General features: G+C 40.5%; 2 protein-coding genes across 2 annotated transcripts; both read right to left on the minus strand.

Annotated features, from left to right (window-relative positions):
* Positions 1–566: 566 nt before the first annotated feature.
* On the minus strand, positions 567–11,674 carry LOC308090923 (uncharacterized protein; the record flags this gene model as incomplete). The annotated part of the gene is made up of 6 exons (XM_080436197.1): positions 11,407–11,674; positions 8,331–8,435; positions 8,023–8,076; positions 6,949–7,032; positions 6,309–6,431; positions 567–607 (listed from the first exon to the last, which is right to left on the minus strand). The coding sequence occupies exons 1-6, from the start codon at positions 11,654–11,656 to the stop codon at positions 567–569; spliced, it is 657 nt and encodes a 218-aa protein (XP_080292323.1). The 5' UTR covers positions 11,657–11,674.
* A 5,983-nt stretch (positions 11,675–17,657) lies between these two features.
* On the minus strand, positions 17,658–26,156 carry LOC308090924 (uncharacterized protein; the record flags this gene model as incomplete). The annotated part of the gene is made up of 7 exons (XM_080436198.1): positions 17,658–17,944; positions 18,889–19,011; positions 19,891–19,962; positions 20,282–20,365; positions 24,060–24,134; positions 25,759–25,812; positions 26,054–26,156. 7 exons carry the CDS (start codon positions 26,154–26,156, stop codon positions 17,658–17,660), a joined length of 798 nt encoding a protein of 265 aa, XP_080292324.1.
* Between the last annotated feature and the right edge of the window lie 1,487 nt (positions 26,157–27,643).

Genomic DNA, 27,643 nt, shown 5'->3' on the forward strand with positions numbered 1-27,643 from the left:
TTCTCAAACTGTGGTCCCAGGGACCCCTAGGGGTCTTTGAGGGGGTTCCAAGGTGTCCCCAGCTGAATGATATAGTTAGGAACCAAATGGACCCTTTTAGGTCTGTAACTCCGAGAGTGTACAAATGGAACCAAATGGACCTTGAAGGGTCCATTTGGTTCCATGTGTACACTCTCAGAGTTAAGGGGGGGGGGGGGTCCGTGGACTAATGCATATCAAACTGAGGGTCCTTGAACTTAAAAGGTTTGCCCCAACACCTTACTAACCTGTCACCCTGCTGTAACGCGCACACACACACACACACACACACACACGCACGCACACACGCACACACGCACGCACGCACGCACGCACGCACGCACGCACGCACGCACGCACGCACGCACGCACGCACGCACGCACACACACACACACACACACACACACAGTCCCACCTTCTCGGGTGCTGTGCACTGCAGGCTGCCCACATCCAGGGGTGTGATGAGGGGAACGTTCTGGAATCCATCCTCCACGCTGGAGGCTTTGGAGCCTTTGTCCTGAAGATTACTCCCCAGCTTCACCATCTTTCACCCTCGCTTGACCTTATCCTTTAGTTCCCCACAGAAAACTGCAACGAAGACGAGACGAGAGAGGATGGGTTTATTTCATGTCACTCTCTGGTTGGCTGTGTGACCAGTGGTGGAAGAAGTACTCAGACATTTTACTTAAGTAAAAGTAGCAATACCACAATATAAAAATACTCTGTTACAAGTAAAAGGTCTGTGTTTAAAAAAATATTTGAGTAAAAGTGTTGGCATCAAAATATACTTAACCCATTTAAACCTGTTGTAACCCACTGAGCATTTTTCGGGCTATTCGACGTCTAAAATACGTCTAAGCAAGGGCTAGGCTAAAATAGGGTTATAATTGGTCTAACAGTGAAAGTTTTTTAGACGTCTAGGCTTAGCTTAGACGTTGCTTAGCTGTTTTTTAAGCGTCTATTTATAGACCGTCTATATTATAGCCGTTGAAATGACGTCTATAATATAGACGTCTATAAATAGACGCTTAAAAAACAGCTCATCGACGTCTAGGCTAAGCCTAGACGTCTAAAAAACTTTCGCTGTTAGACCAGTTATAACCCTGTTTTAGACGGGATTACCTCTGTGTCTCACTAGTTGTTGCTATACAGATTCACCTGTTTCCTTAGGCTGTGTGTTTTCCACTTCCTGTCGATTTGATCCAATGAAATCCAATGAAACTGGTCAGATGACCAATGATATCCAATGAAATCGACAGGAAGTGGAAAACACACAGCCTAGGAAACGGGTGAATAGATTTTTTTTTTCTTTTTGGAGTAAGAATTTGAACGTTTTCAGAAAACTTCGGTTAGGTTTTAGAAGGCGTTTTTAGAATCGGCCTCGGGTCTAAATGGATTAAAGTACTAAAAGTAAAAGTACTAAAGCGTTAGAAAATAGCAGATCTACAAGCTCACAACGCCTCGCGATGCGACGCGTTGTGAGCTTGTAGATCGGCTATTTTCAAATAGCTTAGGTATAAAATCTGTCTGAAGTGGTTAATGTATGTTTTACAATAGAATAATTTATATCTGCAAAGTAGCTAGTAACTAAAGTTTGCAAATAAATGTAGTGGAGGAAAAGTACAGTATTTTGAACCGAGATGTAGTGGAGTAGAAGTAAAAGTATTGGAAATTGGAAATACTCAAGTAAAGTACAAATACCTTAACAGTACAGTACTTGAGTAAATGTACTTTCCACCACTGGCTGTGTCTCAAAGTGGCTGAAGGTAGGGTATACGTGATATTCCTTTGTTAAAAAGAAACTATATTGTGATGGTAATCATTGCTATGGTGTTTGTTCAGTAACATGGGGTCTCCCTGTCTCTCCAGCACCAATTTGATCCAATCAGGAGAGAGAACTCATACAGGACACAGGCAGTGGTGGAAAAAGTACTCAAATGTTTTACTTAAGTAAACGTATCAATACTGCAATGTAGAAATACTCTGTTACAAGTGAAAGTCCGGAATTAAAAATGTACTTGAGTAAAAGTACAAAAGTATTGGTATTAAAATGTACTTAGAGTACCAAAAGTAAAAGTACTACATGTTTGAAATGTTTGAAATGTTTGAAAATAGCAGATCTACAAGCTCACAACGCATCGCGATGCGACGCGTTGTGAGCTTGTAGATCTGCTATTTTCAAATAGCCTATGTATAAAATAGGGCTAAAGTGGTTAATGTATGTTTTATAATATAATAATTTATATTTGCAAAGTAACTAGTAACTAAAGTTTTCAAATAATTGTAGTGGAGTAAAAGTACTATTTGTCTCTGAGATGTAGTGGAGTAGAAGTAAAAGTCCTGAAATTTGAAAATACTCCAGTAAAGTAAAAGTACCTCAAAATTGTACTTATAGTACAGCACTTGAGTAAATGTACTTAGATACTTTACACCACTGGATACAGGATAAACAAGTGAAAGTGGAAGCGATGACACAAATAAATGAGCAGACGAAATTGGAACTGGAACAATATAAAATTGAAGCTGATAAATGGGTACGGGAGGGGGGGGTGGCTGTTACTGAACACACACTCTATAGCAATGATCACTATCAGAATATAGAGCTTTGACCTTTTAACAAAATATTTTTGTTTTGACCAAAGCATGTCACTTACCGTACCTTTAAATTATGTTATGAAGGAATAAGGCACTGGAGCAAACTTACACATTTAGAGACTTTTTTTTATTAAAGGTACGCAATACAAACTCCAAAATGAATATGGATTTGGCCATGGACCCCCAACTGAAAATATTTTGTGCCAGGGACCGCCATTACAATATTTGTGTTTTTATGACAGATCTACAAGCTCAAAACACGTATTGATGTGACGGGATGCAATCACATGATATTGATGTGATACATCTTGACAAATGATGACAAATCTTCGGTCCAAATACATATCAATTTGGTGTTCCCGTGAGTTAGGAGGAATTGACATGGCAATCGAAAAGTATTTTTGAATATCCAATGCATTTGAAACAAATATATATAATAATGAATTGATAAATAATAATAATAATTATTATTATTATTATTAATGTATTATTAATGTATTGTTATTATTATTATTATTATTATTATTATTATTACTATTATTATTATTATTATTATTATTATTACCATTATTGGTATTATAATTATTATTGTTATTATTATTGTTATTATTATTATTATCATTATTATTATTAATGTATTATTATTATTATTATTATTATTATTATTATTATTATTATTATTATTATTATCATTATTATTATTAATTGGGTGCAGCTTAGAACTAAGACATGAAAAAGTACAATAAAACGATCTACAAGCATACAACCCATTGCATGCTTGTAGATCGGCTGTTTTTGCCATGCGACACCGTCACGCGACAAAGGATACATCTGGCTTTTTTTTATTCTGGGGAAATTAATCCCTGAAAAAAATATTAAAATGAAATGCAAACATATAATAATAACAGCTAAACCGACTACATCTTTCTACCCTTAAAAAATATAGATATAAACTAGTAAAACCTTCAACCCCAGCATCCATATACTGAGGGGAACATTAGAAAAAAAATCTACAAGCTCTCTACAAGCAATGTTTTTGGCAGAGATATTTGGTGTAGAGGGGAAAAAAGCGGTCCAAGTACCTAGCCAACTAGTTTTTTTGTGATTACATTTAATTGGTTAAATACATTTAAATTGAAATAGCCTCAGTAAAAAGCAAAAATAAAAAAATGTTACTCACATTTGAATCCTCTCCTTTTGGGGTCCGTGTCTTTCTCTCCTTGTGAACGGCGGCGGCGCAGATGAATAAATAAATGATGAATCAGTATAACATAGGCTATACAGATCAGTAGGCTACAGAATGTATTTATGAACCAGCAGAGATGGATTAAAGATCCGTGAAAAAACAGATGGATTATGGATCCGTATCAAAGCGTCAGAGTGCTGGTGCTGATGCTGCTGCTGTGAGGAGGAGAGAGTCAGGGACTGAAGCAGGATGCTTCAACCCTCACAACACAGACACAGACAGACAGACCCGCCCCCTCCCAACCGCCCATCCATCCAACAGCACTCACGCACACACACGCACACACGCACACACGCAGCCCTCCTTTTAATCCCCCCCCACACAGCCTGTTTTTCAATCCCATGGCCCGGAGGGACGCCCGGGCCCGGCCCGCGCTGTGATTGGGCATGGCTTGGTTGTCAGGGCCAACCGCCGGCTTAGACGAGGAGGAGTCAGGCGTGCGGTCCAGATGTCTGATTTTGCAGGTTTTTGGCATGATTTGAGTAGTTATTGGTTTTCCCCATATGAAACATTCCAATTGGGGCAAGATTTTAGGTTTATTTTACATTTGTTTTGTTTTGTTTTGTTTTGTTTTGTTTTGTTTTGTTTTATTTTGTCTTATCTTAAATGTATTTAATTAATGTATTATTATTATTATTATTATTATTATTATTATTACCCTTATTATTATTATTATTATTATTATTATTATTATTATTATTATTATTAGTGGGTGTAAAGCCATGCTTATGGGAAACTGGGAACAGAATTAACGCTGTATTTATTTGATAACGATCTGTCGGTAGATTACTTCTGTCACCGTGACAACCAGCTACTAGCCAATCACAGCGGGACCCTTCCCTCCGTGCTATGGGATACCTGGAAGGGGAGGTTTATATTTTCAATGGAGAGTAAAAGCAGTGAGTGGGTTTTTTGCTAGTCTATGTCGCCATCTAGAGGTACTTGTGTTGCATTACAATTAACTCAAGTCTGAAGGTTTTTGAAACTAGTTGATTTGCCTGTTTGTTTGCCTCTAATGTCCAACATTATTCCACATATTAATATTCTGTCACACACATGCATGTTGTTTTTATCACATTGTCACAGATGGAAACCTTGTATGTCCAAAACTGTCACTACAATGTGGTTATAGTCATACTTGGTTGGTGGTTCAATATTTATACAACCCACGATCTACAAGTACGAGCTTGTAGATCGGCTATTTTCGCTACTTTTTTTGCAACACTTTTGAATGACGAAGCGGGACATTACTTTACCCAAAATATATAAAAAGAAGAAATATGGAAGTACAAGGTTTCTGCACGACAGTAACAATACAGATAAAAAATTACAATAAATACAATAAAATTAAATAAGTATAATACACTAAAACTATGATACTGGTTAACATAATAATGAAAACAAACAATAGACACACAACAGTGCTTTGGAATATATCTTTATTGACAATTTGACATCGTGGATTTGAGATCATGGGAGCTCTTTAATGTAATGCTCACATTTATTACTTGAGTAAATGCAATATTTTACAATTCAGGCATTTAGCATACACTCTTATCCAGAACGACATACAAGTCACCACAATGTAGAAATACATTTTAAAAAAAAGCCTGTATAAGTTCAACAGTATTGTAATGAAAACAGTACCAATTAGAGAAAATGGCCCAATTAGAGAGAAGGGCCCTTTTCTTCTTTTATAGTTGTCAAAAAATGTTAAAATCTTTTGAAAATAGAGCCAACATATAAAATAGCGGCTAATGTATGTTTTGTAATAGTAATTTCAATCTACAAAGTAACCAACTAAGGCAGTCAAATAATTGTAGTGGTGTGAAAAGTAAAATATTTATCTTGGCGATTTAATGGACAATTTCAGCTCTATGATCAATCCATTAGAAACAGATTCCATGTCGTCATGTCACACCATAACACATTACAACGGGTGTCAATGGGAAACACACAGTTTTATTTATTTATATTATATTAAATAAATCTGTGATGTGACAATGAAGATTCCAATTATGATTCTGCATGAAAAAAAGTCTGAAAACCAGTGAACCTGTCTGATAACCTGATAGATAGTCTGATAGATATCGTTGCTGACGGGTAGAAACCTTGTATCTCCAGCTTGTGGATCAGTTTTTGTTTTGTTTTGCCTACTGCCTACAATAACATGCCCAAAACAGAGCTGCCAGGATGAAAGTGTGTGTGTGTGTGTGTGTGTGTGTGTGTGTGTGTGTGTGTGTGTGTGTGTGTGTGTGTGTGTGTGTGTGTGTGTGTGTGTGTGTGTGTGTGTGTGTGTGTGTGTGTGTGTGTGTGTGTGTGTGTGTGTGTTTTTGAATACATATTGAACCAATGAACTTGACAATATGTACGTTGTGTAACACTTTGTCGGTGAGTTAGTTACTGTAATTGTGTAAAGTTCAATAACATGACTTAATCACCACCTACCTGTAGATGTATTGTATGCGTTGCCGACATTAGTGAAGACTCTCTTATAGACCAGAATGGTAGCAGAACTAACTGGTCCAACTGTTTCACCCAAACCAGCAGAGAAGGCCACCTTTGGTTGGTCTGTCAACACAGTAACATTATCAAACTGTTTATAATGCAACAGCGTCAATTATACTATTCACTTATATACTTCATCGTAGGACAAATACCCCAAAATAGCAGAACTGCAAGCTCAGAACACGTTGCTAATAATTTCGCTATTGTAAAAAGAAAAACACAATAATCAGGGAGAAGGGGAGGTTCACTTTTTTTTGTAAATTGTTTGAAAATGTTCACCTGGGCCTTATATTGCTGTGTGTGCCAGTAGGACTGGTGTGTCTTTAAGAAATATCCACGTTTTATGTGAGGTGGGGTCATTCCCCATACATATGATATATGTTGGGTGGAGAGATAGTCTCGATACGATGGAGAACATGTATATAGTTTGCTGTGATTTTCAAAAAACATCAAAGCTATAAACATATATGCACATAGATAGCAGCAGGTATGTACATGAGGTTAGACATGCAGCAGAAAACTGCAGCAGGTGCAGTACATAAGGTGCAGCACTAGAAGTGTGTTAAACATGAAGGTTTACCTGCATTCTGTCTCTTCAGTTCCTCCACTTGGGTCTCACTGGCGGTGAGCCTGGTTTCTACGATGGACAGCTGAGCAACATGGGCTGAAATCAACACAACATTAATATTAACTCAACCATAAACACACATGAAGTTTCATTTGAGTGGGTAAGCTTTCCCATGTTGATTATACATACAGTAATGACATTATCAACACAGTATCTGCTCTCAAATTATTAAAATAAATGAAAATCAAACTAGAAAAAGTGCTCCTCGGAGCACAGTTAGGTTATTGTGGCCTCCTGGTGGCGCTATAATAGGCCAATGTGAAAAGGGTGCCATTTCTTCTTAGGTCTTGCACGGCAATCGGACACTGCATTCATGATTTGAGGATTTGAATTTTGTTTAAAAAAAATGTTTTAATAAATTAGACCTGCTGGTGGCGCTATAACAGGCCAATGTTAAAAGGGTAGCATTTGTTCCTCAACATAGTGTGAATGTGCGTGCAAAGTTTGACCGCAATCTGACGATGCATTCATGATTTGCGGCATTTTGTTCCAAATGGGCCACTCCGGCAAACTGTAGATGTCAATCTTAGCCAATCGGGATGGAATATGAAAAATTAAACAGATCCGTCTTGATCACATGACTATAGAGATCATGTGTACCGATTTGCGTGAAATTTGGATAAAATCAGAAGGAGTAATGTAAAGAAATATATTTTACATAAGTCCTGGTGGCGCTATATCAGGGCCATGTGAAAACATTGGGGAAGAGGTTCTGAATTGGCATCCAGGGAGTGTGTGTGCACAGTTTCGTTGCGATCAAGCCAACGGTGCGGGAGATTAGCTGTCCACAGACGGACGGACGGACGGACGGACGGACGGACGGACAGGGGGTAAAACATACTCTCTCTGGGTGCACAGATAGGCCATGTGAACATCTTTGTACGAGTGCAAAGACCTAAGGTGAGGTTACAAACAGCAGCAGGTGCAGTACATAAGGTGTAGTGGACCACTACACCTTATGTACTGCACCTGCTGCTGTTTGTGCCACTGCTAGTGGCATGTTTGTCAAACATGAAGGTTTCATACCTGCATTCTGTCTCTTCAGTTCCTCCACTTGGGTCTCACTGGCAGCAACATGGGCTGAAATCAACACAACATTAATATGAACTCAACTCGTAAATACTAAATAATACACATGACGTTTCATTTGAGTAGGTTAACTTTCTCATGTTGATTATTATGGATCAAACATACAGTAAATGACATTATCAACACAGTAGGCCTATCTGTACTCAAATTATTAGAATGTGAAAACTATCTGAAGTAATTGTTTTTTTTCTCCAACACTGTCCTGTCCTGCCTGCATTCACTGAACATCCTTCTGTTCTAATCACCTTCACTTTCTTTCTTCAAGGCCTCCACATTGTTCTCACTGCTGCTCAGTCTGGTGTGAAGGACTTCCACCTGGGATTCACTTGCAGTCAACTTTACAGCCATTTCTGAAAAATAAATCACAGAGAAAAAGATAAATGAGGCCTTGCACATCAAGTGTGTTGACGACACAGTGATGGTGGACCTGATCTCAAACGATGATGAGAGTTCCCACATGTACATGGAGGATGTGGCAGAACTGTCACTGTGGTGCCAGGAAAACAGCCTTCACTTCTTTCTCTTCTGCACTGTAATTGTGGGCTCGCTGCAGCAGCAGTTGGACCACTTAGAAACTCCATTCAAACTGTAAAAAATGCAGCCTACTGTGTACATCTATGCTTGTATTTTTCTTTTTGAAATAATTTGTAGTTTTTGAAATATTTAACTTTAAGCACCCAATGCATTTCGAATGGGTTTTGCTTGCGGGGAGAGAGAGGGACAGAGGATAAATGCCCCGTGTTTTCGTAAAGTCACTGTGGCCACATTTTTTACACTGCAGATATATATTTTTTGTTTGTACACTGCAAGCTCCAAAACTCCAATTTAAAAATAATTTGTAGTTTTTTAAATATTTAACTTTAAACACCCCAAAAAGTCTATGGGACAGTCAATGTTATTTCAACTGAAAACCCCTTTTTCTTTCACTTGAGATGAGAAATGCCCCATGTCTTCGTAAAGTCACTGCGGCCGCATTTTTTACACTGTGCTATATATTTCATAACATGATATACACATTTGAGCCATACTTCACAAGTAGGCTACAGACAGGAGAGGGGATTCAGAAAGAGAGGTGACGGTTGGTCTGAGCCGGGTGGAGGGTACAATTAACATTCTCTTTGTTGTTTACCTGGGAAACAGAGGGTCTGTCTCCAGCCCCCTTCCTTTCTCATACAGTTGCAAATCGAATCAGGGATTCAGAGTGGGATCTATTGTTTGTCTAGGTGGGGTCTCACTTTTCAGGGCTGACCCACACATGCATCTTCTTTAGATCTCAATGTGACCACTGCTATATAGAGAGGATGTATTGGTAACTATTTGTGTGTGTCACTCAGAGGCCGTGAGGCTGCTGTGATGGGACCTCAGGGTCCATGGAAAACTGTTTTGTACTGTTTGAAATAAACTGGAAGAATCTAACCTCACTGACTGGAGTGATGACTCAATTCATTCTACAACCATTCATTCACACCACTGGAACATCAAACTAACTACAATATGGCGTTGTTGGCAACTACAAAAGTGCAATAGAACCTTTAAGTCTGTGGTTTTCAGATACCACAACTGCAGATATGTTTTTTACATCACCAAGTTCGCACAGTCTTGCTCTCCAATTTAATCCAAAGGTCTAAGCTGTGTGATGTATAAATTTTAAGTTAACACCATTAATATAAACCCATGTCTCTCTTCACTCTAGCACTCTAGCAATCAGTACACCTGGTGTTAGCTAGTTAGTCATTGGCTGCTCTGTGGTGCTGCAAAGTAACTAAGTATATTTACTCAAGCACTATGCAAGTACTGACAATGCACAGTTTAATTTTGAGGTACTTTTAGTTTCCTTTCCATTTTTGTTACTTCTACTCCACTACAATTACAGCATATGACAGCTTTAGTTACTTATTACTTTGCAGATTTGATTATTAATACAAAACCTACAGTAACCACACACAGCCGATCTACAATGTGATGCTTTATGAGCTTGTCGATCTGCTATTTTCTGAAAATGTAAGTACTTTTACTTTGGTAAAAGTACTATTTTGATGTAAAAAAAAAGTATATTTTGATGCTAAAACGTGTGTGTATTTCAAGCTCCAAAACTACTACCACCCCCCCCCCACACACACACACACACACACACACACACACACACACACACACCCCATACTCCACCGCCCCCCCCCCACCACTCACACCACATGACATACCCCTCCCTCTGTCATACTTTGACTATTGTGAGCTTGTAGATCTGCTATTTTGGAAAAAGCTTGACAGTCTTTTGAAAGTGTGAGTACAGGGGGCGGCAGTGGCTCAGGGGTGGAGTGGCCGGTAGAGCGGCCGGATGGCAACTGCAAGGTTCCCAGTTCAATCCCGGCCTCCCCCAGAGTTAGTGTTGAAGTGTCCTTGAGCAAGAAGCTGAACCCCTAATTGCTCCCGATGAGCAGGTTGGTTCCTTGCATGGTTTCCTCCACCATCGGTGTATGAATGTGTGTGTAAAAAGGGTGACATTTTGATGGCAATAATCTTGTAAATTTCAAGCTAAAATTCAACTCTAATGGTGTGTATTGGTCAACATAACTCCCCCCACCCCCACACCCCCCCCCCTCTCTCTCTCTCTCTCTCTCTCTCTCTCTCTCACACACACACACACACACACATCCCCTTACTACCATCAGCTATGCTGCAAGCAGAGAGAGGGAGAGAGAGAGAGAGAGAGAGAGAGATGGAGGAGGAGATGAGAGAGAGAGAGAGGAGAGAGAGAGAGAGAGAGGGGGGAGGGAGGGAGAGATGCAGAGGTAGACAGGGAGGAGCTACACAGAGAGAGAGAGAGAGAGAGAGAGAGAGAGAGAGAGAGAGAGAGAGAGAGAGAGAGAGAGAGAGGGGGGAGAGAAAGAGATGCGGAGGGAGACAGAGAGGAGCTACACAGAGAGGAGAGAGAGAGAGAGGAGAGAGAGAGAGAGAGAGAGAGAGAGGGAGGGAGGGAGGGGAGAGAGAGGGAGGGAGGGAGGGGGAGAGAGAGAGATGCAGAGGGAGACAGAGAGGAGCTACAGAGGAGCTACAGAGAGAGAGAGAGAGAGTTGTGACTCATCCTTATGAACATATTACACAAGTCACCACATCTCTGCCAGTAACATCTGCAACTAATCTGAACCAAATGTCTCTGAAAGTGAACACACAGTCTGCCTGTTAGTTCATTGTGACTATAGCTTTATTTTTTTGTTGGTCATTACGGTGGTCAGTATATTTATTTTTCTGTACATATCTGGGACTATAATGTGAACAGCATCAGTGTTAATACGTGTTCACTGAACAAGGAGTGATAAATACCTGCATTGAGTCTGTTGAGTTCCTGCACTTGGTTGTCGCCGGCAGCCAGCCTCTCTCTCACCTGAGCCAGCATGGTGGCCAGGCTGTACATCTTGTCCCTCATTCCTAGCACCTCTCTCCATATTACAGCCATGGAGGGGGTTGCTGGTTCGACGCCGCTCTGTCTCGCGTCGACCAATCCACTGTCTCCCTGAGCCTCAGCCTCACACACACACAACAGCAACACAAGCAACGCTCCGTGAGCCTTCATTCTGAAGCACAGTCTGTGTAGAAGTTGTTCCAAGAGTGACTCCAGTTATTTAGTTTCCCAGCTATGTTGTCCTGTTTTTTCTATTGGGGGGAGGTGTATATGGGTATTTCTAGGGCTTACATTGGTTAGAAGATAGTTCAGGGGGAGGGACAGGGCTCTTAGAGAGAGGGGAAAACGTAGGAGGAGTTTGTGTTGTTTTGGAAGAGATAGTGCAGACATTCATGCCTACATTAGACTGTTGCAATGAGGCAATGTTACAATAATTTCAAGGACCCCCAGTTTGCTCCAGTATAACTCAACTGTAAAGCTCCACTTGGTTCCTAATTAATTAATGCGTTACCCAGGGACCTCCTGGGACCTTCTCAAGGACCCCTGGGGTCCCCGAACCCAACTTAAATAATAATAATAATACATTTTATATATAAAGCACTTTGTTTATTTTGTTACAAATCACAAAGTGCTACAGGGTTTAAAAACAAAGGTATAACAATAGCGAAGGGTTAGGGTTACACTTACTTTGAGAACCACTGCAATAAGGATTAAAAAGAGCAAACAGAATTAATTTCTGTCTGGATTTGAGATATTCTCCTTAACGTTCTGGACGTTCAAAAGTGTATGAAATCATTTCACATCCAGTTCCCAGGACGACAGTGACTGTTGGCAGTGACAGTTACCACTGAACACATGGAGGAGTTGAGCAATGCTGAGCAAACAACAGAATAAGTCAATAGTTTGATATGAGGAATGTGAGGAAAGTGTTATGCACATGAAACAACGCAAACAAATGTAAACTAATTAAGGCATTTGATCAGGTTTAATATAAACACTTGGTTTAATTTTCAGTTTTCTTTTCTTCAGTTTGCTGTCTGAACTTTATTTGGTTATTTGGACGGGACAGTGCACGTTAATGGACACTAAAACATGATTATGCGTGTTGTGAGGCGTTGTGAGCTTGTAGATCTGCTATTTTCACAATATTCATCTGTGGAACCGAGTGAAACAACATGTCGTTTCTCAACTCCTACAATTCTAAGTGCTTGTCAGGCTGGGGGTTCCCCAGTTATAATAGGATTGCATTGGGGGGGGGTCCCCAGTTCAAAAATCATTACTTTAGGGGGTCCCCAGTTCAAATATGATTGCTTTGGGGGGGTCCCCAGTTCAAATATGATTGCTTTGGGGGGTCCCCAGTTCAAATATGATTGCTTTGGGGGGTCGCGGCCTGAAAAGGTTGAGGACCCCTGGCTTAGACAATTAGCAATCGATAAGGCAATTAGGAGTTGAGACAATATTCTAGGTGGTGATGATTATGCTTTAATGTACATGATATCATGGGGAGAAATACAATAACACTCATGTCAGTGGTACGGTAGTTCTGCCAAGAGCACAGGGCAGAGATCATAGTTATACTGTAGCTGCTTCAAGGACAAACTGAACCATAACAAGATGTACCAAGGGCTGTACCAAAACAATAGCTATTAGGCCTAGTGGAGACATGTAGGCTCTTACAAGCTGTCAGATATCATAATGTATTGTAGAATATTATAAGAGGTCAAATATAAAGGTTAGATAAAAGCAGCCATATAACTTCTTCCTCAAGACCTTCCTCAGGCGTGTGAACTCTCAACATTACAGTTACAAGAAGAGTTAGAATAGAGAAGATAGAATAGAGAGGAAATTAACACAAAGCATACCGTGTCTCATTAACAGAAATAGAGAGAGAGAGAGAGAGAGAGAGAGAGAGAGAGAGAGAGAGAGAGAGAGAGAGAGAGAGGGAGAGGGAGAGGGAGAGGGAGAGGGAGAGAGAGAGAGAGAGAGAGAGCTCCCCCTACTGGATCAGACCTGTTATGCATCTATAATTACCCTGGGTCTCTTGATTGGGAAAAAGCTCAACTCAATAAAGTTACCTTTTCACCTAAGATGACATTTAAAGTGGTTTAGTGCGTGTTGGGGTTTTATAAATACTGAATCAATGACATGTATTAACAAGAGCTTAGGACTAAATAATAACTACATTCATTGGAACGCAGGTTCTTTTACCCATTTCCTGGAAAGTAACAGTTTTGGACATACAAGGCAGTGTTGATTTCGTCGATTAAAACTATGATGAAAAATGACTGTCGGCTAACCTTTTTTCACTGACAAACTATATAAAAACTAAACTATGACGACTAAAACTATGACTAAATATAGTGACAATTTCATCAACAATTAAAAAGTAGTCATCATGGGTGCGCGGGGGTGTCACAGACCGAAAATAGCTGATCTACAAGCCCATGACGCGTCGCAGCACTATTTCCGGCATGCAGCTCAGTGAAAATCACCCATTTTGATTTCCATCACGGCCCACCAAAGATACATCTTAATCTACTAGATCAACTGTAGATTTAGTCGACTAAAATCTTATGATATTTAGTTGACTAAAACTAGACTAAAAGTAAAACATTTCAGGTGACTAAAATACGACTGAAACTAAACAGAATGTTATTCAAAAGATTATGACTAAAACTTCATAAATATTTGCAGTCAAAATCAACACTGATACAAAGTTTCCATCTGACAGTGACAATATACTGCATGTGAAAAACACCTGTTCTTCTTGTTCATGGGTCTGAAACAGGGTTTCCTCAGAGTTATTACAGGGGGTCCACTTGGTTAATGAGCTAATTAACCAGCTTGTAGATACAGTAGTTGTTTTCTTTTTTTGACAAAGACGTTTGGTGTAGAGGGAATAGTGAACCAAGCAGAGCCAAAGGTCAATTTGTAAAGTAAAGTATTGAGGGTTTAAGAGGATAAATGTCATAATGAACCCGGATCCAACATATTAAGAGAAAAGATAATGTGAACAAGCAAACAAAACAAAACATGTATTTACACAGAGCTGATGATAGTTGCTGTCAAACACGTAGGGTTGTAGTACTCGAGACCGGTCTCGGTCTCGAGACCGGTCTCGAGACCGCTTTTTGATTTACTCGGTCTTGTCTCGGTCTCGCCCATAATTTGACTCGGTCTTGTCTCGGTCTCGCCCATAACTTCACTCGGTCTTGACTCGGACTCGGACTAAGGGACTCGGCCCCCACCGAGTCCACTCGAGTCCAAGACCAAGTCAATACAATGCAATGAAATAATTTTATTATACCCATATTATGAGGAGCCTATTCACATTAACATTCTAAGAGAGCTGTCTGGCGCTTATGGACAGCTATATTGGAGTGCATCATCTCGTGGTTGACAGCGCAGCAGCAGCAGAACACACTCTGCCATGTCCCTCTAGTTTATATTATTTTTAAATTATTTCCATTAACAGCGCAAGCTTTCCAGGTGTTTATTTATTTATTTGTTGTGTGTTCACTGTGTAGCCTGTGGTTGTTTTAATAAACGAGATTCTCTAAAGATGGTTAGAGAGGGCTTTCAGTAAGGTTTCCTTGCGCACATTATTGATTGCCAGTGGCTGACAGCGCGTGTGCGCATCTAATCACAAAACCCGACGCTTGATCAACAGAAAAATATAGATTAATACATTTGACAAAATACAGCGAAATCCCAAAATTATTAGTCTTAATATCCAGTAAGCAATAGAAATGAACTGCAAACAAATTCAAAGTTATAGGCTATCAATATCACACAAAAGTAGAGAGAAGCTGTGATCTCACCTCACAAACAAATGGACAAGAAATAAATAATCCTTTTGCAAACAACATCCATGTTCTGTTTGTTTGTCAACAATGATCTAAATGGAAAGTTTATTTCAGCTATGTGACAGTTTGACATAGTTTGAGCCATTTTTTTCCGTGCAGTACAGTCCTCGTTTAAGTTCATTGCCTTCACCTGTTGTTCTGCTGTGCACAACAGGGCATATCTCCGCCAGGCCAGGTTTACCTACCCAGGCCATGAAATTCATAGGCAGTCATAGTAGCCAATTAGAATGAAATATGCTAAAACTGACTCATGTACTGATACAGAACCGTCGCTGTTGGGTGGAAACCTTGTATGTTCCTTTTTTTAATTATTATTTAAAAACTGGTGAAAATAGCCAATCTACAAGCTTCAATTATTAATAATTAAGAAATATTATATTTTAAATAGTGCAAAATCAACTAAAGTCATTGTTAGTGCAAGTTCAATCACATATAATTTGAATGAAAATAATTTGTGGGGAAAATACATAAAATCTGTGAATCTAATGTGATTCATATGACCCCTACTTCAGTCAGTGAAGTCCAGGGCTGAATGTGACAAATATTGAGACCAATATAACTTAGTACAAATATTGGTCATTTGCCAATATGGGTCATATTACACAGATAGTTATACTATTCTTGTACTATATTAAAATAAAATCATCCTTAACATTCAAATTAAATTCATTATGTCCGTGGCATTTGGCCTTTGTGCCCTAAAAAATGACAAAAGGCCAAGTGGCCTTGCCCCTGGCCTAAAATGATGAAATTCCAGGCCTGGTCTGCTCACAATGCGTCATGGGACGCATTGTGAGCTTGTAGATCTTTTTTTTTTAATATATATATATATAACTACTGTAGCCTGTTATTATGACGTATACATATTTTAAAACTGAAGATGCAAACGCATATTGAATGACAGTGTGTTTAAATCGAATGTCTCACCAGTGTTTGAAACACTGATTCATTGCTGGGGTGTGAGACTTAGTCATTGATTGGTCAATAACTTTACCATTCACATGTAATTCAGTCATTAAAGTAGCACATATCGATGTGCTATGTAATGATGGCTCCTTGTCATTAAAGGGGAGTAGTTTTCATTGTTCTGTCTGTAAGGAACATGAATGTGTAATGATGATAATGGCTCATTGGTCAATTTGGTCATTGTTGTTTGGTCTAGGTTTACCATTGAGATGTAATTAATTCAGTAAAAATAACTAAATAGCTAATTGCTCTGCCATTCATTAAAAGATGCAAAGAATTTTTTAAATGTCAAAATAAAAACAAAACAAAACTAGAAAAAGTGCTCCTCGGAGCACAGGTCTCCGCCAGGTCAGGTAGGTTATTGTGGCTTCCTGGTGGCACTATAACAGGCCAATGTGAAAAGGGCGGCATTTCTTCCTCTCTAGTGGGAATGTGTGTGGAAAATTTCACGGAAATTGCACGCTGCGTTCATGATTTGAGGCATTTTGTTCCAAATTGACCTATCCTGCAAACTTTGGAAGCTAATGTTAGCAAATTAGGATGCAATATGAAATATCGGACACATCCGTCTTGATCACATGACTATAGAGATACTGTGTACTGATTTGCGTGATTTTTGGACAGAATCTGAAGGAGTAATAGCAACAAATTTGTTTGACAAAAGTCAGCCTCCTGGTGGCGCTCTAACAGGCAGATGTGAAAAATGCAGGGCAAAGGTTTTTCCTTGGCCTCTAGGGAGTGTGCAAAGTTTCCTGTGGCCTGTCATAGCGCCACCATGAGGCTGATTTGAACATTTTCTATAAAAAAAAAAAAAATTAAAAAAAAATCTGGTCTCGGTCTCGACTCGGTCTCGCCTCCGGTCGGTCTCGGCCTCGACTCGGTCTCGCCTCCCGTCGGTCTCGGTCTTGACTCGGACTCGACCCCCTCCCTGGCCTCTCGGACTCGGTCTTGACTCGGACTCGCCCCCCCTCGGACTTGGTCTTGACTTGGACTCGCTTTAGGTGGTCTCGACTACAACCCTACAAACACGTTTATGAAGCTATCTATTAAATCTATGAAAAGGTTTCATCTGCAACATCATTTTATACAATATGTTGTGGGGGCTGCTCTCTCTCTCTCTCTCTCTCTCTCTCTCTCTCTCTCTCTCTCTCTCTCTCTCTCTCTCTCTCTCTCTCTCTCTCTCTCAGCTATGGGTCCTTGGCCTGAAAAAAACCCATTGAAGAACCGTGTTCTAGATTGATTAAAAAGTATCAACAAAAATACAATAAACAGACGTCAGTGCTTTTGAATATGTGTTTATTGACACGATGAATAATGAGCATTAATGGTACGTAGCAGTGTTACATAGAATAGACCAGAACACCACTCCACATGTTGCGGTTGCCACCGTCATCAAAGAGCCTGTACCCAGAAGGTAAACTCATGTAAACTGTGTCTCCCTCTTCCAGCTCTAGGATCATTCCGTTAGAAACGGATTCCATGATTCCATGATTATTGTAACCCAGGCTACTCATGATGCTATGGCCATTTTTATACATCTGGATTACCACAGTTTCTGATGATTTGCAACAGACAGCTGCAGTGAATGTGAAGTGATAAACCCCTTTCAATGGTGCAGTGAAGATACCTGGAAACACACAGAGTTGAACATGTATTTGTATATTAATGTATATTAAAAAGTGTGAAAACATGTGAACGTGTCTGATAGGCTGATAGATATCGTTGCTGTCAGGCAGAAACCTTGTATCTCCATATTTCATACATAGATATTTTTTCATAAATCAATTTACACTACACTTCTTCATATGACAGTACCATAACAGATCTACAAGCTCACAACACATTGCATCATGCGTTGTGAGCTTGTAGATCTGCTGTTTTTGGCCTATGATAACATGTCCAAAACAGAGATGCCAGGTTGAAAGTGGTTAAGTGTGTGTGTGTGTGTGTGTGTGTGTGTGTGTGTGTGTGTGTGTGTGTGTGTGTGTGTGTGTGTGTGTGTGTGTGTGTGTGTGTGTGTGTGTGTGTGTGTGTGTCTTAATAATTATTTAACCAATGGAAAGTATTAACAAGAGCAACGTGACCAAATAATAACTACATTGGATCCATAGAGAACAGGTTATTTTTCCTATTTCCTTAAAAGTCATGTTTTTGGACGTATGAGATTTCCACCTGATAGCATTATGTAAGTTGTGTAATAATGTGTTGGTGAGTTCATTACTGTAATTGTGTAAATGTGATTAAAGGACTAGTTCACCCAAAAAAAGGACTTATTTCTTATCCATTACACACACCATGAAGCATTGAGTTCATGGAGATTTTTGAGTTTTTGTGGCATTCCTAAGCCAATAGTTTGATTACTGGCAGTCTGTCTCCCCGGTAGGAGACACAAAGAGACTCCTTTGTGTCTCCTTAAGCATCTTTATTATTATCATCACATTATTGCCTCAGGAATGTGACAAAAACTAAAACATCTCCATGAATTTAAGGCATCATGGGGTTTGTAATTGATAGAAAATAAGTCATATTTTGGGTGAACTACTCCTTTAACATGATTTAATCACCACCTACCTGTAGATGGATTGTATGCGTTGCCAACGTTAGTGAAGACTGTCTTATAGACCACAGTGGTGTCAGAACTAACTGGTCCAAGTGTTGAACCCAAACCAGCAGAGAAGGCCACCTTTGGTTTGTCTGTCAACAAAAGAAACGGAACAACTGTTTATAATACAAAAGCGTAAATTAACCACTTAAGCCCTATACTTAATCAATATGACAAATAGGCCTACCAAAGATAACAGATGTACAAGCTCACAAAATGTCATTGCAGTGCGACACATGAGCTTGTAGATCTACTATTTTTGCTATTGAAAAAGAAAATATTGTCTCCGTTTATCTTAATCACTTATAATGACATGCCCAAAATAGTGCCCCCAGGGTTAAAGTGGTTGAGCCAGAACACCAATCAAACGTTTTAAATGTGTTGGGTGTTGCCGTATAGCAGCTTACAAACAACTATCAGCTTCAACAAGACGAAGTAGTCAAATGAAATAGTGTCTACAGTGCTCCATACAACATTGTATTATTGGGAGTAAGTTTGTGAATATTCAATCAGTATACTGTAGGATCTTAGTTCACTACGTTCAGTAGAGTGGAACATTCAAACTACATTCAAGTAAGAGGTCTTTGAATGGTTTCATTTTTTAAATAAAACACAATGTCAGTGTAGTGTTGGTAAAAGTGGGGTCTCTCTCTTTGTTGCTTTTTAAAGGTTGTGTTGCTGTTATAGAAGGACCAGTATTAATAGAGATCATTGTAATAGTTCAGTCTACTCGTAATGATTGAAGAAGAAAGTAAAACCACTACTTTGGCTCAGAGCTACATTTAATAATGTATGTGTGTGACATCACTATCTAACTTTTACACATAAATGCTCATTAGATTATTAGTAAACTGTGATTCCAAATTCACTTAGATTACTAGTTTCAGATATATTTTTGTTTTCAATGTGTATCTGGAGAATATGATTCATCTAATCTTAATTGTTTGTAAATTTTTGATAAACATACTTACTCCACAATTCCTGCACTTGGTTTTCACTGGCAGTGAGCCTGGTTTCTACGGTGGACATCTGAGCAAGATGTGCTGAAATCAACACAACATTCATATTAAATCCATCACAAATACTCATGCAGTTTCATTTGAGTAGCTAAGCTTTCCCATGTGGAAATATACAGTCATTTACATTGTTCAGGCTATCCCCTCATGAGGACTGATAATAATGCATCTTTAAAAAATAATAGTACTGAAAGGTTCACGTTAACAGGACCATACAAACTATCAAATTTGAATACGGCAAAGTATACTACAGGTGTTTTAGTGTTGAGTAATTAACATAACTTAACACTAAAGTCATATTTGAACTCTCTCTCCTTACAAAGAGTAAGGTGCAGCACTTTCATACCTGCATTCTGTCTCTTCAGTTCCTCCACTTGGGTCTCACTGGCAGTGAGCCTGGTTTCTACGATGGACAGCTGAGCAACATGGGCTGAAATCAACACAACATTCATATTTACTCAACCATAAACACACATGAAGTTTCATTTGAGTGGGTAAGCTTTGCCATGTTGATTATACATACAGTAAATTACATTATCAACACAGTATCTGTTCTCAAATTATTCAAATAAATGACAACTAAATGAAGTCAATCTTTCAACAACCACACGCAATTCTGAAGGGATGTCTGTCATTCATACTCTCTCTCTCTCTCTGTAATCTTCAAAGGCTGATTATTCATTCCTATTGTCATCCTCCAATAATAAGCGAATTGCACAACTTAAAATGTAGCCTATGTTTACTTCTCTTGTTCTCTCCGACTGTCTCTCAAAGCCGTAGAGGGGGGGAGAGAGAGAGAGAGAGAGAGAGAGAGAGAGAGAGAGAGAGAGGAGAGGGAGAGGGAGAGGGAGAGAGAGAGAGAGAGTGTACTGGGTGCACAGATAGGCTATGTGAACATCTTTGTACCAGTGCAAAGGCCTACAGTGAGGTTCAGGGGCGTGAATCCCGCGGGGGACGTAGGGTTCATGTCCCCCCAAAGAGTTATTTAGGAGTCATTTGGATTAATAATAATAATAATAATAATAATAATAATAATAATAATAATAATAATAATAATGAATAAATAAGAATTTAAAAGTACTTATCTAATATACTTTAGAAATCATTCCCACACATACACAATGCTTTTTGAAGGATTTAGTTTGGTTCGGACCGTTCTCAGGCAACCATTTGGCAGGGTTGCCAGGTCTGATTATTATAAGCGCACTGATTAAGGCTTGTTTTTTTTTTGCAATGGCAGATTTGTCTGGAACTAGGCTAAATGCATGCATTCAGCCTACAACACTGGTCCATGACTAGGGTGACAAGATGTCCCCCTTTGCGTGGGACAGTCACACATTTCCATGACTTTTCAGGCATCCCACAAATTGAGACGCTGTCCCACATTGTGACTGGCAGGCTCCAGTGTTCAGTAATAAATCAATGCGCAGGTGTTGAGACGTGCGCTGATTGTTGCTGAAGCTCTTAACATGAGCACATAGCAAACTAGACTGGACCACACTGGACACAGCACTGCTCAAGCAGCACGTGATTAAATTATAGGCAAAAATATTGAACAACGCGGTGACAGACACATTTATTTTGTTGAGAGACTATGTTCAAAGGAACCGCTGTAGCATCGTTGATGTAAACAAAAGCGAAATAGGAGTAGTCTACAGGATCAAGTTAGAACACACGCTTGTTTAACAGCAACGGTTCAAAATGAAACAATATAATTGTTGCATAAATATATATATTGATAAACAAATTAAATTTAAAAACATTGCAGGCAGACAGACAGACTACAATGACTGTATAGTTGAGGACCTATTTGTCCGTGGACAAATGATGTGTCTAAATATTGACAATCACCAAATTGTCAATATTTAGAGGAAAATGGTGAACCCGCCTGCCTCCCTCCCCAACGAACTGAACACTTTCTACGGCCGGTTTGAGATCAGCCCCAACCGCGGCAGCCAAGCGGGGCCATCAGCAGCACCAGCAGAGGAGAACCCTCTAACCATCTCGGAGAGAGAAGTGCGTACAGCCTTCGCACGGGTCAACATCCACAAGGCAGCCGGACCTGATGGGATTCCAGGCCGGGTCCTTAAGGCATGTGCAGACCAGCTGGCGGGTGTCTTCGCTGACATCTTTAACCTCTCCCTCTCCCAGGCTGTGGTCCCTGCAGGGTTCAAAATGTCAACCATTGTGCCCATTCCCAAAAAGGCCAAAGTGACATGCCTGAACGACTGGAGACCTGTCGCTCTCACCCCGATCGTCAGCAAGTGCTTCGAGAAACTGGTGAGGGAATACATCAGCTCCACGCTACCTGCCTCGCTGGATCCGTGGCAGTATGCATACCGCAAAAACAGATCCACCGACGACGCTATTGCCATGGCTCTCCACACCGTCCTCTCGCACATGGACAACAAGCTGCTGAAGGACAAATATGTACGTATGCTGTTCGTGGACTACAGCTCAGCATTCAACACCATTGTCCCAGCAATACTTGACAAAAAGCTCAGAGACCTAGGGCTACACCCAAGCATGTGCGACTGGATACAGGACTTCTTGTCCAACCGACATCAGGTGGTGAGAATGGGCAGCATCACATCCGACCCCCTGACCCTCAACACCGGAGCACCCCAGGGATGCGTGCTGAGCCCTCTCCTCTACTCCCTGTACACGTATGACTGCACAGCCACACATGTCTCCAACACCATCATAAAGTACGCGGACGACACGACAGTGATAGGCCGAATCGTCAACAACGACGAGTCTGACTATAGAGAGGAGATCAACTCACTGGCACGCTGGTGCAGGGAGAACAACCTCTCTCTTAACGTCGACAAGACCAAAGAACTGATCGTGGACTTCAGGAGGCCGCGGAGAGACCATGCGCCCATCCTCATCGACGGTGCTGCAGTGGAAAGGGTCAGCGAGTTCAAGTTCCTCGGAGTACACATCGAGGAGGACCTCAAATGGGAGACGCACACCACACACGTGAGGAAAAAGGCTCAGCAGCGACTGTACTGGCTCCGCCGCCTGAGGAACCTCGGAGTAGGACGTCGCATCCTCAGGCTGTATTACAACAGTTCGGTTGAAGGCATCCTAACTAGGCTGTGTCACGGCCTGGTACGGGAACTGCACTGCCCGAGAAAAGATCAGCCTACAGCGAGTAGTGCGATCGGCAGAGCGGATAATGGGAATCGAGCTCCCAGCGCTCCAGGAACTGTACAAAAAGCGGTGCGTGGTCAAAGCCAAGCGCATCATCAAGGACAAGCACCACCCAAGTCACAGACTGTTCAAACCCCTACAACGACCGGGCAAGGGGCTCTACCGCAGTATCAAGAGTTCCACCACCAGGTACTGGTGTAGTTTTAATCCGGCTGCTGTCAGGATGCTGAATGAGGCATAAGCCTTGCTCAGCAGCCTGACAGCAGGCGGTGCAAAACCTTTCTGGCTCTTCCTGAACACACCTGTGGATTATACCAGGGACAATGACTTGGACTTAGCTCCCCCTCGGACACACCTGTGGACTACACCAGGTACAAATGACTTTTTTGCTGCACTCCCTCATGGAGCTACTTGCGGATTATACTAGGGTCAGTCCACCCTAGGTGGACACGCACTGACCTTTTGCACCTTAATCCCATGTATAACGCACTGACTTTTTTGTCTTTTTTTATTGTGCTTTTTTTCTCTAAGCACCTTAACGTCCATATGTATATCATGCACAGTATAAGTATAACATGCACAGTATACGTACATTGCTGCTATGCTCAGGCACCTTAGTTTTTTATTATCTCAGGTACTTTGTAAATATGTAGATAACTTGTCTGGCCTTCTGTTGCTCTCTTGTTTTGATCTCCTTCCCACTTGCCCCCCACCCCTCTTCTTCTCCCCCCCCCCCCCCCTCTTCTTTCTATGGAAACTAACGTTGCGATGGGAACGATGTACAAAAACGAATTTCACCCACTTCTTTACCTTGTAAACCTGTGATGTGACAATAAAACTGATTCTGAAAATTAAGGAAGAAAAAAAGACCAGATTGACGCCGTTGGTGAGGTTTCAAACAGCAGCAGGTGCAGTACATAAGGTGTAGTGGCACTAGAACATGTTTGTCAAACATGAAGGTTTCATACCTGCATTCTGTTTCTTCACTTGGGTCTCACTGGCAGTGAGCCTGGTTTCTACGATGGACAGCTGAGCAACATGGGCTGAAATCAACACATTGATATTAAATAAATCATAAAGTTTAATTTGAGTGGGTAAGCTTTCCCATGTTCATTATATAAACCAAACAGACAGTAAATTACATTATTAACACAGTATCTGTTCTCAAATATGAAAACGAAATGAAGTAATTTTTTCAACAACCACATGTAATTCTGAATGGATGTCTGTCATTCATACTCTCTCTCTCTGTATCTTCAAAGTCTGATTCCTTGTGCCAATTGTCATAATCCGCCAATAATGAAATTGCGCAACTTGAAATGTAGCCTACAGTATATATGTTTACTTCTCCTGCTGTCTCTCTGTTTCTCCTTCTCACTCACCGACTCTCTCTCTCTCTCTCTCTCTCTCTCTCTCTCTCTCTCTGTCTCTCAAAACCAGAGAGAGAGAGAGAGAGAGAGAGAGAGAGCGAGAGAGAGAGAGAGAGACACACAGAGAGAACATTATTGCTCTTCCAAAAAGGTCTCGTCTCACAGTAAACACGCTAGCCTCTCCATTAAGGGGTTAAAAGTTGTTTGTGGTGCTGGGTGCACAGATAGGCCATGTGAACATCTTTGTACGAGTGCAAAGGCCTAAGGTGAGGTTACAAACAGCAGCAGGTGCAGTACATAAGGTGTAGTGGGCCACTACACCTTATGTACTGCACCTGCTGCTGTTTGTGCCACTGCTAGTGGCACTAGAACATGTTTGCCAAACATGAAGGTTTCATACCTGCATTCTGTCTCTTCAGTTCCTCCACTTGGGTCTCACTGGCAACAACATGGGCTGAAATCAACACAACATTAATATGAACTCAACTCGTAAATACTAAATACACATGACGTTTCATTTGAGTAGGTTAACTTTCTCATGTTGATTATTATGGATCAAACATACAGTACATGATATTATCAACACAGTATCTGTTCTCAAATTATTAAAATAAATGAAAACCAGTCATGTTTTCAACAACCACACGTCATTCTGAATGGATGTATGTCATTCATACTCTCTCTCTCTCTCTCTCTCTCTCTCTCTCTCTCTCTGTAATCTTCAAAGTCTGATTATTCATTCCTTTTGCCAATTGTTATCATCCGCCAATAATCAAATTGCACAACTTGAAATGTAGCCTACAGTATGTTTACTTCTCTTGCTTTTTCTCTGTTTCTCCTTCTCACTCTCAGACTCTCTCTCTCTGTCTCTCAAAGACGTAGAGCGCGAGAGAGAGAGAGAGAGAGAGAGAGAGGAGAGAGAGAGAGAGAGAGATAGAGATAGAGATAGAGATAGAGATAGAGATAGAGATAGAGAGAGAGAGAGAGAGAGAGAGAGAGAGAGAGAGAGAGAGAGAGAGAGAGAGAGATTCATTGCCCGTCCAAAAAGGTCTCGTCTCACAGTAAACACGCTAGCCTCTCCATTAAGGGGTTAAAAGTTGTTTGTGGTGCTGGGTGCACAGATAGGCCATGTGAACATCTTTGTACGAGTGCAAAGACCTAAGGTGAGGTTACAAACAGCAGCAGGTGCAGTACATAAGGTGTAGTGGGCCACTACACCTTATGTACTGCACCTGCTGCTGTTTGTGCCACTGCTAGTGGCACTAGAACATGTTTGTCAAACATGAAGGTTTCATACCTGCATTCTGTCTCTTCAGTTCCTCCACTTGGGTCTCACTGGCAGCAACATGGGCTGAAATCAACACAACATTAATATGAACTCAACTCATAAATACTAAATACACATGACGTTTCATTTGAGTAGGTTAACTTTCTCATGTTGATTAAACATACAGTAAATGACATTATCAACACAGTCAGTATCTGTACTCAAATTATTAGAATATGTGAAAACTATCTGAAGTAATTGTTTTTTTTCTCCAACACTGTCCTGTCCTGCCTGCATTCACTGAACATCCTTCTGTTCTAATCACCTTCACTTTCTTTCTTCAAGGCCTCCACATTGTTCTCACTGCTGCTCAGTCTGGTGTGAAGGACTTCCACCTGGGATTCACTTGCAGTCAACTTTACAGCCATTTCTGAAAAATAAATCACAGAGAAAAAGATACCCTAAGATGAGGCCTGGCACAACAAGTGTGTTGACGACACAGTGATGGTGGACCTGATCTCAAACGATGATGAGAGTGCCCACATGTACATGGAGGATGTGGCAGAACTGTCACTGTGGTGCGAGGAAAACAGCCTTCACTTCTTTCTCTTCTGCACTGTAATTGTGGGCTCGCTGCAGCAGCAGTTGGACCACTTAGAAACTCCATTCAAACTGTAAAAAAAATGCAGCCTACTGTGTACATCTATGCTTGTATTTTTCTTTTTGAAATAATTTGTAGTTTTTGAAATATTTAACTTTAAGCACCCAATGCATTTCGAATGGGTTTTGCTAGCGGGGAGAGAGAAGGACAGAGGATAAATGCCCCGTGTTTTCGTAAAGTCACTGTGGCCACATTTTTTACACTGCAGATATATTTTTTTTGTTTGTACACTGCAAGCTCCAAAACTCCAATTTAAAAATAATTTGTAGTTTTTTAAATATTTAACTTTAAACACCCCAAAAAGTCTATGGGACAGTCAATGTTATTTCAACTGAAAACCCCTTTTTCTTTCACTTGAGATGAGAAATGCCCCATGTCTTCGTAAAGTCACTGCGGCCACATTTTTTACACTGTGCTATATATTTCATAACATGATATACACATTTGAGCCATACTTCACAAGTAGGCTACAGACAGGAGAGGGGATTCAGAAAGAGAGGTGACGGTTGGTCTGAGCCGGGTGGAGGGTACAATTAACATTCTCTTTGTTGTTTACCTGGGAAACAGAGGGTCTGTCTCCAGCCCCCTTCCTTTCTCATACAGTTGCAAATCGAATCAGGGATTCAAAGTGGGATCTATTGTTTGTCTAGGTGGGGTCTCACTTTTCAGGGCTGACCCACACATGCATCTTCTTTAGATCTCAATGTGACCACTGCTATATAGAGAGGATGTATTGGTAACTATTTGTGTGTGTCACTCAGAGGCCGTGAGGCTGCTGTGATGGGACCTCAGGGTCCATGGAAAACTGTTTTGTACTGTTTGAAATAAACTGGAAGAATCTAACCTCACTGACTGGAGTGATGACTCAATTCATTCTACAACCATTCATTCACACCACTGGAACATCAAACTAACTACAATATGGCGTTGTTGGCAACTACAAAAGTGCAATAGAACCTTTAAGTCTGTGGTTTTCAGATACCACAACTGCAGATATGTTTTTTACATCACCAAGTTCGCACAGTCTTGCTCTCCAATTTAATCCAAAGGTCTAAGCTGTGTGATGTATACATTTTAAGTTAACACCATTAATATAAACCCATGTCTCTCTTCACTCTAGCACTCTAGCAATCAGTACACCTGGTGTTAGCTAGTTAGTCATTGGCTGCTCTGTGGTGCTGCAAAGTAACTAAGTATATTTACTCAAGCACTATGCAAGTGCTGACAATGCACAGTTTAATTTTGAGGTACTTT

This window comes from Gymnoscopelus braueri, assembly GCF_963280865.1.
Source record: "Gymnoscopelus braueri genome assembly, chromosome: 8".
NCBI classification, from domain to species: domain Eukaryota; kingdom Metazoa; phylum Chordata; class Actinopteri; order Myctophiformes; family Myctophidae; genus Gymnoscopelus; species Gymnoscopelus braueri.